The sequence below is a fragment of the Oryx dammah genome, unplaced genomic scaffold (genome assembly GCF_014754425.2).
Source record: "Oryx dammah isolate SB20612 unplaced genomic scaffold, SCBI_Odam_1.1 HiC_scaffold_27, whole genome shotgun sequence".
NCBI lineage: Eukaryota > Metazoa > Chordata > Mammalia > Artiodactyla > Bovidae > Oryx > Oryx dammah.
In genome coordinates this window covers 44,139,833-44,152,783 of record NW_024070211.1, presented here as the reverse complement: position 1 = coordinate 44,152,783, position 12,951 = coordinate 44,139,833, and the positions used below count along the sequence as shown (strand labels likewise).

Sequence of the window (12,951 nt, the reverse complement as noted above, 5' to 3'; positions counted from 1 at the left end):
ATCTCCAGATACTTTTTTCTCTTTATTAAGGTATAATTTATATACAGTGAAATTCACCCTTTCTAGTGACTTCTTTGAGTTTTGACAAATGCATACAGCGATAGGAGCACAGCCCCAGTGAAGGCGCACAGCAGCCCTGCTGTCCCCAGATCCCTCCTGCCCCCTTTGCAGTCAGTGCTTCCATTTCCCTCATTTCACTCTTTGCCCCTGGTTTTTTTTCCCTCCCTCTAAAGTTTTGCGTTTGTAGTAATATCACAAATGAAGCATACGTAATGTAATCTTTTGAGTCTGGTTTTTTGGCACAGTGCATTTGAGATTTATCTATTACATGTTTTGTTATTTTCTTCCTTTTTTATTACTGAGTAGTGTTCTATTGAATGGATTTACCAGTTTGTTTGTTTACCCTTTTCCCAATTGAGGGACATTTGGGTTATTTACAGTTTTGGGTGATTATGAATAAAATTGCCAAATATATTCGCACACAGACTTTTGTGTGAGCACAGGCTTTCATTTCATTTGGGTAAATAACTTAGGGAGTAGGATTGCTGGGTTATAAGGTAAATGAATGCTTAACTTTATAAAAAATTGGATGGCTGTTTTCCGAAGTGACTGTGTAGTCTTGCACACCCGCCAGCAGTGTGTAAGACTTCCAGTCACTCTGCATACGTGTTAGTGCAGGGTGCTGCCATAATGGCCTCCCTGGTGGCTCAGATGGTAAGGAATCTGCCTGCAGTGCAGGAGCCCTGGGTCCAGTCCCTGGGTCAGGAAGATCCCCTGGAAAGGGAGTGGCTACTTACTCCAGTATTCTTGCCTGGAGAATCCCATGGACAGAGGAGCCTGGCGGGCTGTGTAATTGTCATTCAGTTCAGTTCCGTTCAGTTCAGTCACTCAGTCGTGTCCGACTCTTGGCGACCCCATGAATCGCAGCACGCCAGGCCTCCCTGTCCATCACCAACTCCCGGAGTTGTCATTACATATATATATATTTTTTTTTTTTTAATTCAGCCATCCTAATAGGTGTCTAATAGTTTATTGTGTGGTTTTGATTGACATTTCCCCAGTGAATAATGATGTAGAACATCTTTTCATGTGCCCAATTTGCCATCTGTTTATCTTTTTTGGCAAAATGTCTGTTCAAATGTTTTTGCCCCCCCCACCTTTGTAATTGGATTGTTTGTTTTCTCATTAAATTCGTATATATTCTGAATATGTCTGATTAATTTTGTGATTCACAGATATTTTCTTCCATTCTGTGACTTACCTTTTCATTAATGGTGTCTTTTAAAGAGCAGACGTTCTTTATTTTGATGAAGGCCAGCTCATTGCTGTTTTCCTTTTTGTGCATTGTGCTTTTTGATGTTGTGTTTACAGACTCTACGTAAGGTCAAAAAGAGCTTTGTCTTATTTTCTTCTGGAAGTTTTTAGTTTTATGTTTTTTAGTTAGGGCTGTGGTAATTAAGCTATAGTTTTGTTTTTCAACTCAAAGCAGAATAAATGCCCTTGTTAATGGTTTGAATGGAATCTTTATTATGTAGCGTCTTTGGATCACTGAGGGCTTATAACATGGGAAATTTTAGTCTGGATCTAACTATATAAAATTCATAATGGTGTTTTCAGAGTTTTTAACTCAGTGATTCTAGGTGTAAGATGTTGCAGATTGATTCCTAAAATGCCAGCGTTGTGTATCTGGTGATTCAAATGACAGAATATACCTTCTTATAGTTGTTTATTAGTTTACATGCTTTTACATTTTTACCATGGCTATGTAAACTTGAAAGTGGATTATGTTTAAGCTTGACTACTCAAGATTTTTATACAACAGAATTGAGTTTTAGGTTTTGATATTGTCATATATATGAAGAGTAAATGCTGTAGCAGCTCTTGAGTGCTTTTATAACATTCTTTATATGAGTATCCATATGAATCCAAGTTTGATCGATTTTATAGCTCCTGTAGATCAGTTTTAGGCATGTAAAACCATTTGACAGGCATGGAAAAGTGAATTGTCGGCCTTTTCTCTTATCTCCTCTTTGCCTCCCTTCCTCCCTCATGTCGTCTTTCCTTTCCCCTCCCTTCCACCTTTCATTCCCTCTCCTTTCTCTTGCCTCCTCCTCTCTCCCTCATTCTTCTCTCTCCTCCCCTCCCTTCTTCTCTCCTCTTGCCCTGCTCTCTCATGGGTGCTCCATGAGAGACTACTTGATCTGTCTGTACAGTAGGCCCTTAGCTAGTGATTTTAAGTTGGAGTGGAATCAAGATAAAATTTAAGAACTTGATTGCATTAGACGGTTGGATGGATTAGAAAGAGTGTCTTCTGTTTGCATTAGTTGTTGAAGGTACTCTGAGCAAAAGGTAGTGAAATTGCTGATAAATATGAACAAGTTCCAGGATGATACTAAAATTAGATATATTTGATACAATTTTTGTATTAGCTTTTTTTCATAACTGTAAGTTTTCTAAACTCTGAGACAAAATAACTTTAGAGAAGGATATTTTTGATTGAAAAATGTCACTTGACCTTTTTCTGAAATATTTTATGATTTCCTTTAAATAAACTGGTTTGCTACTTTAAATTTACTATTATTATTTTGGAATAAGACTGTGTGTCGAACATTTTTTCTTTTGCTTTCCTAAATGTTGTTCTTACTTTTTTGAGCTTAGTTTTCGATGTTTAATTGCTGGTGTTTGTTGAGGAAGTGAGCCATAAATTTTAATTGTGATGATTGTGAAACCCTGTCAAATTACTAATTTAATAAACTCACAATATTAATTAGTAATGTATTTAGATATAGCTTTTCCAAACCTAACCATAGTTTTATTTACCTACTTTCCTATTTTTTGCACTTTGATACACTGTCAACTGAGCAGTAACTGTCACTTTGCATTAATATTTGTCAGACAGCAGTTAAATTAAATATTTTTATTTTTTAATAATCTTGGTGAGATTCAGGCATTGTACCTAAAGTGTTTTATCGTCTGAGATAATTTTAATGACAAGTGTATGTTCTGTCTCTTTTCCAGGTCATCCTGTTCAGTTTTACAGCATGAATAGACCTGCCGCTCGCCATACGCCCCCAACAATAGGGGGCTCCTTGCCCTATAGACGCCCTCCTTCCATCACTTCACAAACAAGCCTTCAGAATCAGATGAACGGAGGACCTTTTTATAGCCAGAACCCAGGTTAGACTTTCTTTTGCAGTCTATGGAATGTATCTAATTTAAAAATCTTCAATTACTGAGACAAAAAAACCTTTAATTGCAAATGACTAGTATATACTAGATGAATAATATTATTTGTTGAATGAGTGGAAGAATGAATACAGGTTGCCGATATTGTATCTTCCAGTTCTTTTGAAAAATCAACATATGGTTTCCATATAGAGTTGTAGAACTTAATTTTTCTGAATAGAATGTTTTTGAATGTGCTAGTGGTTTTTTTTTTTAAGTTAATACTGTGAACTGTGTTTTTTAAATTAATACTGTGTTTTTTAAATTAATACTGTAAAGATGAACAGTGTTTCCTTCTTATTTAGTCAGATTTCATTAATTGCTATTCATACAGCAAGGATATTAGTCAGATATCCCTGCTGTATGAATAGCAATTAATGAAATTTGAACATACATGAGCAGAGTTTACAAGTAGCAAAAGAAAAGGAAAATATTTTTGAAACTGCTTTGTGGTGGGCAGTTACACTTTCATCTTCAGTTCTGCTACCAAACCTCTGATGGAACAACTGCGACTTGAGCGGACTGATCCGGGTATAACAGTAATCTTTCAGTTGCATCATGTGTACAGAAGAACTAAAATAGCACATGTTTAATACTTAACAGCCATTTGTTTTACTTCTTCCCCAGAGAGGGTCAGAGCAAATATTATTCTCTGTGACTGCTGTGGACATGTTATGTGAACTTGGTGTGTTTTTCTGGATTTTTGCCAAGAGACCAGTAAGCCCATGTGTGATCACCTCTAGTGTTATTCCATTTTGGATAAGCCCTGAATTGTATGGAACAAAAATCTGTCTATGTTTTGGTGAAACCTTGTTATATCCTTTGGAGTCTTGCAGAACAAATTTGATCCTCCTTTTACATAAACGGATCTTAAAGAATAGTTTTTTTGTTTTTTTTTTAACCTCATTTGATTCTTATAATCATGTGATCATTTTCATCTGTATTTTACAGGTGAGGAAACAGACTAAGAAGTCAAGTTAGGATTTGAATTTAGGTCATCTGACTCTTAAGTTCCCTGTTATTTCCACTGTACTATCCTACCTACCTTTAAGATTTAAAAAAATCTTTCTCTTACCTTCCCAAGGGTAGGGGGGTGGGAAGGAGGATGCCCACATCGTAAAGTAAAAAGCTGTAAACAGTTTTTCATCTGTTTCATCCTGGGAATAGTGCTTGGTAACTACTTGTTGAATGTGGAATGAATCCTTTGTTATTCAGATCCTCTCATTGTTTTGGGTCCCTCTTGTAAATTAAATGCCACATTTATAGTCTAATCAGTGCACAGAGGAGCCTGGCAGTCTACAGTCCGTAGGGTCACAAAGAGACACAACTGAGCTAGTGACACTTAAATAGACACGTTTTTAAAAGAAATTTTACTAGATTATTTTGAGAAATATGCATGTGCATTTTTAATGAGTCTTAAATAAGAGTAGTTGCTCTTTTTCTAATGTTTGACCAAATTAAAACCTATAATTAAAATTTAATTAATTTAAAATCCTTTGGGTTATTCTGTTTTTTTAAATTGTGTTTTCTTGAAGTGTAGTTGATTTACAATGTCGGATTGGTTTCAGGTGTATAGCAAAGTGCTTCAGTTATACAGGTGTATATCTCTTCTGTCTTTGATCACACTTAATGATTTTGGGTGTGCCATTCTTTTTAACTCATTTTGAACTCCGTTTTGGCAGATACGCCTGTCTTTTCTTACGTTCTACTTTTAAATTGTGTTCCAAACCCATATTTGTACAGATGCTATTTTGTACCTAAATGCATATTTCATTTTTAAATTGTAATTGGTTAGATATGGCCTGTTTCATAGTTCTGCTAAAGATAAGCTGTCTCCCTGACCCTTTGGGAAGTTTAGACAGTTATTGCTTATGGCGTTTATGCCCTTCTTTATTTACCCTTACATAGAATTTTAAAAGAATGGTGTCAATCCAGAATGGGCTGATTCCATAATGGAACTGGGAGATGCTTCATTATTACAGCTTGGGACCAAGTATACATGATATTCAGAAAGTACATACCAGTATACCGGTCCCATGAGAACCATCCTGGTGGAATTTATTTGAAGCTTATTTAAGTATGTATTTAAATGTATTTTAAATACGTATTTTAACACTTCTTTGTAAATCTGATTTTGCATATATTTTGAAAGTACATGTTAAAGTAGAAAAATAACCGACTCTAAGGAATGAGTGTTAATGAAAGTATTTTTCACACTCATGGGACGTATAAAGTGAATTGAGATTTTTGAGCCTTCAGCATAATGTGTGAGGCAATTTAGTTAGTTTTTATGCACTTCTCTTGATAAGTTCTGCCTTTCTTCTCCAGGAATTTGGTATTTGTTTAAAGAGGATGACTACAACTTTGTCAGTTGAAGAATTAGTGCTTTTTTCTAAACTAAAAAAGTTTGTAATTAAATTATGTTCTTTGAAACCCTTTTTGCAAGACCTAGTGCTTTGTAAGCCAGTATTCTAAGGCTGTTAGATGCACTTTCATTTCATCTGCTTTAGACGATTATGTAAGTCTCATATTATTCCCACTTGTCTTAAAATGGTCCTTGTTTTTTGTATTTAGAATGAGAAAATTTGTTGTGTTTTCTTAAGTAGCTAATTACCTGATTTAACAAAATGATCCCAGGTTTGTGTTTTATGAGCATATTTTTCGCAGCTGGAGGCTTGACATGGCTTTGTGCCTCTGAGGAAATGAGCTGCCAGGCAAGGATTCATGTGACTGTAAATTCAGGGAGGTTTTCTGTGCAACGTTAAGTTTAACAGCACTGCTACTATATTTGGTTTGAGTTTGAAATGGCAATGTAACATAGGAACGAAAACATGGAACCCCTGATATGCAGTGCCAAGTTCTCGAAGCACAGTAATTGTTTTCTAATGGGATTATTTCAGAAACAAGTTAATGAAAGGAACACTTTAATCAGGACATAACTGAATCCTATGTGGTTCTTATTGTTTCTTAATCTAATCCAGACAAGGAAAGAAGAATATTAGTTTATCATTCATCTTGCCATCATCAAGAGAGGCATTGAAACAACTAGGGTTAATCACAAGTTTTAACAGTTTTTGCCTTCAATATAGTATGGAGCACTTTGGTGGTAAAGAAGAATATACATGTATATTTGTACTTGTACATCTGTATATGTTAACCTACTTTGGTAAGTGCCTTAGTTTGGGCTGCTATAACAAAGTACCATAGGGTGGGTAGCTTATAAACTAGAGATTTGTTGCTTACAGTTCTGAGGCTGAAAGCCAGAGATCAGTGCCAACATGGCTGAGCTCTGGTGAGAGCCCTCTTCGTGTTGTAGGCTGCTGTCTTGTATCCTTGTTGTTTAGTTGCAAAGTCATGGTTGACTCTTTTGCAGCCCCGTGGCCTATAGCCTGCCAAGCTCCTCTGTCCATGGGATTTTCCAGGCAGTACTGGAGTGGGTTATCATTTCCTTCTCCAGGGGGTCTTCTGACCCATGTCTCCTGCACTGGGAGGCAGATTATTTACTCCTGAGCCACCCTGGGAAACCTATTGTATCCTTAAATTTGGCAGAAAAAGAAAGAGAGCTCTCTGGGGGTTTTGTTTTTGTTTGTTTGGGCAATGCCTTTTAACAGTTTTTTTAAATATGATTTTTTGAGCCTATCTTTCGCCCAGTGTTTATACCTCCCACTCTCCAAACCCCAGATTGTACCCCTTCCTGATAGCCACTGGTTTGTTCTCCATATCTGTGAATCTGCTTCTTTTCTGCTATATTCACTAATTTGTTGTATTTTTTAGATTCCACATGAAAGTGATATCATACAGTATTTGTCTTTCTTTGTCTGGTTGCACTTTAGTATAATGCCCTCTACCTCCATCCATGTTGCTGCAAATGGCAAAGTTTTGTTCCTTTTAGTATCCCATGTGTGGAACACCTCCCCAAATTCCCACATCCTTATCATGTTGGAGGTTAGGATTTCATATGAATTTGGGGGAGATACATTCAGTCCTTAAAAATGGGAAATCAGTAATATGGGGTTTTAAGTACTAAGGACTTTGGTAAAAGAGATCTTACATTTTACCATTCATATTATAACAAAGACTAAAAAAATCTAATCCATAAAGTGGAATGTTGGCTCCAGGCAACGTGACTGTGTATAATTATGTAAGAAAGGAATTTCTGAATGAGTATGGTGTTTTATATAGGGAAGATGTCAGGCTTCCCTGAATATTATTATAAATAATTAAAAAGAAACATTGAGAAAGCAGTGTTGGGTTGGTGGTACTGTAGAAGAAAAGCCATAACACATTTTCTCTAAATGATAATTAACTTACAGCATTACTATAAATCTCCAGAAAAATACAGATGTGGGAGGAGGGATTAGCAAAGTATAAACAAAGAACTGCATCCAGAAGCTATTTTTGAATCCTCATTTTCGGCAGTCTTTAGTGTCTGTCAGTGATGCTTACTCTAGGGAGAACAAAAAAGGAAAAACTGAAAAATCTAAGTATATTATCAGACGAATCAGTAAACCAAATAGACCCTTTTCATCATTAAAAATACAAGCTGTGTTTTTAAATTATGTGGATTAATTTGCTGCTTTTTCTTGGCATAATATCATTGTTTTCTCATTTGAAAAGGAATAACAAAAATGATAGAATTCATTTAACTCTTCTGAGACTACAGGAGTGATAGTTATTTGCAACCATATTCTTTTCCATCAAAAAAGCTCTTCTTACTGAGTATAATTAGTTAGGTTCACTTTTAAATACTCCTATCCATGTTTAGAAAACATTTCCCTTTGAAAATGATAACATTATCTCTGTCACTGGAATGTAAAATATTAGCAACTAAACTTGAATGGACTATCAATTGGATGGCCTCTAAAGATGATATCTTTAATGGTTTCAGAAACAGTATTTAGAGTGGTTATTTTGTCTAATTTTCTTATAGTATTTAGAAAGCTGTAAAACACACACACAAAACAATGTAATAGTCTAATTTTTCTTCAAAACTCCTTTTACCTTTAACACACTAAGCCTCAAAGATGTTCCATGATTTTGTGAATAATCAGGAAGATCATGCTTAGGAATTCTGTATATTTCTCAGCACAGGCTCATCCTCTAAGTTTGGTTTGCCTTACCTTTTATATGTAAATTCCGTGGATGGAGGAGCCTGGTAGGCTACAGTCCATGGGGTCACAAAGAGTCGGACACGACTGAGCGACTTCACTACCTTTTATATCTACATATTGCTGAGTGCACATAAGCTATAGTTTTTATAGCTGTTCTACTTAAGATCACTCTATAAACTCCAGTGTCTTCTTGAGCCTTTCTCTTCACATTAACTTCATTGTTGTGTAATGTGAACATAATATTACTGAATCTAAGTGTGGAGATCTTTTGGTGATTATAGGGAAAGGGTTGTTGTGTGAGGAATCAAACAGAGAGAATGGAAACAAATTGATAGTTGCTTTTTGCTCTTGCCTGTTCATGAGCTATTTGGCCTAGAACTGAATATTGCAAACAGTTGTTCACATCAAAATCCAGCTTAAATTCACCTAAAAGGAAGATGAATCTAGTCTAAAGTAGGATCTTCTGGTTCACAGGTTTTCTGAGGAAATCTTGCTGACCAGAAAGAAAATGCTATGGTAACTAAATTAATTTGGATCATCATGTAAAAAGTTTGCCTTGGGCAAAAATAGAATTTGGGGCAACATTTGTAAGCTCTATTTGAAACTGAATTTTTTTAACATGCCTTGGACTGGCTTTGAAAAAACCTAACTTGTTCTGTTGTAAAGCAATTCCATTTAAGGAAGATCTGGGATCAGTTTTTACCTGGGCTGCTGTTGGTGGACGTCCGTGAAAAGACCTCTGTAGTTTCAAGTTTTCACTTTCAGCACTAGAAAAGAAAAAATTCATTAAAAAAAACAAAAAAACAATATACATACAAAAAGTTTGTTCTAAGTTAGGTGACTAATCATTCTTTTTTAGCTCAATACTAGGTTGTTTTCTTTTTTCTTTCTTTTTTTAATGGTAAAGACTGAAGTGGGAAGTTTCCTACTTTTCCATTACAGGTGGGGCGGCATTGGTGCCCACAGACAAGAGAGAATTCCATCTTATTTGAATGAGCATACGCGCTTTTCTAGCGCAGCCGGCCTCTGCTGCTGTTTCTCAGTTTTACCTGCTTCGTCTCCGCCACCTCTCCGCTCATTGTGTCTTCTTACCCCAAGTTTGGAAACAGTATTGTGAACACATCAGCAATTGGTCTAGGCCTCTAAGAGTGGGAGACAGACACCCAGCTTAAGGGTTTGCTGCCAAGAAGTATAAAAAACATATCCAAAAGGTATCTTTTAAAGAAAGTTGCCGATTTCTAGGGTTACATGACTCTGTCCCTTAAATCTGGGCTGTTCTTCAGAATCACGTGGGTAACTCTTGTCCACACAGTATGTGTACATGTCTTGCCTGCAGTTACCCACAGCACAGCTGTTCTCTCCTAACTGCTACCACCTTTGCACCTTTGATGGTTTCTACAAATTCAACCCAGACTTTCCAGTTGCCTCCCATGTTTATGCTTAAGTTACTTTCATACATCTTATTTATCATGCCATTATTTCTTCCTGACTTTTCTTTCCCTATACTTTACAGCCTACTTCATTCCCTGTACTACTCACCAACATTAATGTGGTTAATGGCACCTCTGCCTTCATAGTTAAATTTAAGAATATCTTCAGCTGTTTCCTTCATGTGGTACCTAAATCCTTAGTTACCAAACACTCTTTTTGTCCCCACTAAGTTCTCTCTTTTTCTTTCTGCTTGTATTACCTTGATTTTTGTGTGCCAGGCCTTGAGTTAGACTTCCTATATGCATTTTTTTTCTTTTTAATCTTTGTAGTTACACTGTAAAGTATGTTGCATTATATCTTTCATTTCACATTTATGGTTTAAATTTGAAAAAGTTAAATAACTTGCTGCTCCAGTAGCAAGGAAATAGCAAATCAGGTTTCTGATGTTAGGTGACTTTATTTATTTAGCTGCACTTTGAGGCACGTGGGATCTTGTGTGTTGCGCATGCTAAATTGCTCAGTCATGTCTGACTCTTTGGGACCCCATGTACTGCAGCCCACCAGGCTCCTCTGTCCATGGTATTTTCCAGGCGAGAATACTTACTAGAGTGGGTTGCCATTTCCTTTTCCAGGGGATCTTCCCAACCCAGGGATGGAACCTGGATTTCTACTGCATTGGCAGGCAGGTTCTTTCCCACTAGCGCCGCCTAGGATGTGGGATCTTAGTTCCCCGATAACCTGATAACCTGTACTCTGCAGCAGAAGCTCAGCCTTAACCCCTGGACTGCCAGAGAAGACCCGCTAGGTGACTTTGAAGTCCCAAGCTGTTTCCATTAAGCACTCTTTCACCTACCGTTTAAGATTCCTCCCTGTTCCATATCCACCTGTTCGTCTTTCTGGTTTTGTACTTTCTCTCTCAGGCATCTTATGCCAGCCATATGGAAATACTCATGGTTTGTAAACTGGTCGTGCTGCTTTACACCTCAAAGCCTTTGCCCCTCACTTGGTTCTCAGCTTGTCTTTCTCAACCCTTGTCTGTTTGTCGAGCTCCTTTTATTCTGGTACCTGCCCAGAGGTTATTTCTGTGTAGCGCTCACCCCTGCCCAAACCCTGGCCCCCTTCCTCCCCACTGTAACGCCACCTCATCACCACTGCCTCTTCCACCTCCACCACCTGCAGGGAATTGCTGCAAGTATTGTTGGCTTGGGGCTGTTATTTTACCTCCCATTCCCTACTAGAATGTGATTTTTTTGAGGGCAGTGAGTCTTATTTTTTTAGTTTTATTAGTCTTACCTGTGATTTGAAGCTCATAAAGGTGTTCTCTCTTTATAAGAAAATGCACATCATACTGTTTACTCAATCTGAAAGAAACCATAATTGTGGAGTTAATCTTTGGAAGTTGTTTGACATGTACCTGGCTTCTCTGTATATTTACGTATATTAAATGTTTGTTGAAGACTCACGAGTGCTAGATGCTTACCAGGTGTTTAAGAGGGAAAGATAACTTTGTGGGGAAAGGAATGGTTTGAATGAGGCAAGCATTTTTCTGTAGGGTCACGGTGAAAATGCCCCTGAAATAGATGGTATGAATTGGCACTATGGGAAACTGTAAAGTTACAAACCTGACTCACAGAGAGTGGCTTTGATATTGGTCTCTTAGAGTGCTTGCCCCTTAATGGGAAGTAAGTAAATATTTGTTTAATTACCAATTAATTTTTCCTGTTTAATGAAGTAATGAAAAGTATGAAATTAGGAGGCTGGCACGTAATGGTCTTTTTTCCCTTTTATTGATGAACATTTAAACTTGTAACTTCCAAGGTAAAATTTGGAAAACCAAACTACTCATGGTAATCTGAAGAAATTCTTTTTTTGACAAGACATGCTATTGTATGAAAAGACAATTTGCCATTGTATCTTAGAATAGATGGGTATATATAAATGCTTCCTATTGTAAGCTTTTAAAACTTCCCTACCACTTTGTTTTGTGTTAATGACTTATCTCTCAAAAGAGCGCCTTAAGACTGCGTGTAAAATGGTGATCACAGTGGTTCCCCCATGTATGTGTGTTTTATTGTTATCCTCTCCTTTTAATGTGACTTGCCCTTACCCCTTATCCTCCACACCTTTTTTGTTTTTGCAGTATCTCTTGCTCCTCCTCCTCCCTCCATCCTACAGGTAACTCCTCAGTTACCTTTAATGGGATTTGTGGCCAGAGTCCAAGAAAATAGTAAGTTTATGTCTTCTTTATGCTGTAGATCAGATTATAGGTGTAAAATGTCATTTATATATGATTGGCTGAATAGTCATTCATTCACCAGTATGTCAGATATTTGATTATTATGAACAAGTCACTCACTGTATGAGCCACTAGTGTGGATGATAAAATAACGAAGATGAAATTCTCTACTTTCAAACAGCTTAAAGTCTGCTAGTGAAGATAAGACAAACATAAAATAAGGCACGTGTGAAAAGAGAAATCACATCTAATTGAGGAGATGCTCTTTAGTTACCAGGCAGCCCACCTTTTTCTCTCTGGATTGCTCAGACACTTAGTCTGTCACTGGAGTTTTAGGGTTTTGTGGCTGGCCTGAGAATCTTTCTCCAGTCCTGTGATTCCAGGTGTGAAGATGAACCATGCCATGGCGGGTCCCAGAGAACCAAATTGTCAGTCTGTCTCCTAAGATGCTGCATAGATTGGCAAGGTATTTAAGTTGGCCTGTGGTCTGGTGTTGAGTGATGCAGGAACAGATAACTAATTTTATTGACAGGCTGAGTTTTCCTCTAGGGAAGCATTAGAATGGAAGTGCAGGAGACTGATATCTACAAAGCAGGAGACCTGGGTCAGCGTTCAGTGAGGAGCTGCCGTTGCAGGGGCCAGTGAGCACGGTCTGCATGATAGCTGAGTTCTCTTCTTGCGAGCAGTCTAGGTAGGAGGCATGGCACAATCCAAAGGCTGCACGATGGCTGTGAAATCTGAACTAGGGGAGTTACACTCATAAAAGAGATAATGTCATCAGGCTGATGCAGCCCCGTGCCTACATCTCATATCAGGGCTGGCCTCACCAGTGGGACAGAAATACTTGCATTCTGTTGCTTAAGACTCCTGCTCCTTTGGAAACAAGCATCGCCAGTGCTAGAATGGAAGCTCTATGAGAGCAGGGATTTTTGCTTGTTTCCTTCACTG

At 37.5% G+C, this 12,951-nt stretch overlaps 1 protein-coding gene across 25 annotated transcripts in view; it reads left to right on the top strand.

Annotated features, from left to right (window-relative positions):
• The window catches only part of ABI2 (abl interactor 2), a 108,120-nt gene that overhangs the window by 76,064 nt on the left and 19,105 nt on the right, over positions 1–12,951 (top strand). For 13 of the 25 annotated variants that reach the window (XM_040228749.1, XM_040228741.1, XM_040228735.1 and 10 more), the window contains 2 exons: positions 3,019–3,177; positions 11,908–11,994. In XM_040228749.1, the coding sequence (XP_040084683.1) occupies positions 3,019–3,177; positions 11,908–11,994 (246 nt within the window). The remainder of the gene's footprint in view (positions 1–3,018; positions 3,178–11,907; positions 11,995–12,951) is intronic. The other 12 variants (XM_040228753.1, XM_040228747.1, XM_040228743.1 and 9 more) reach the window with 1 other exon arrangement.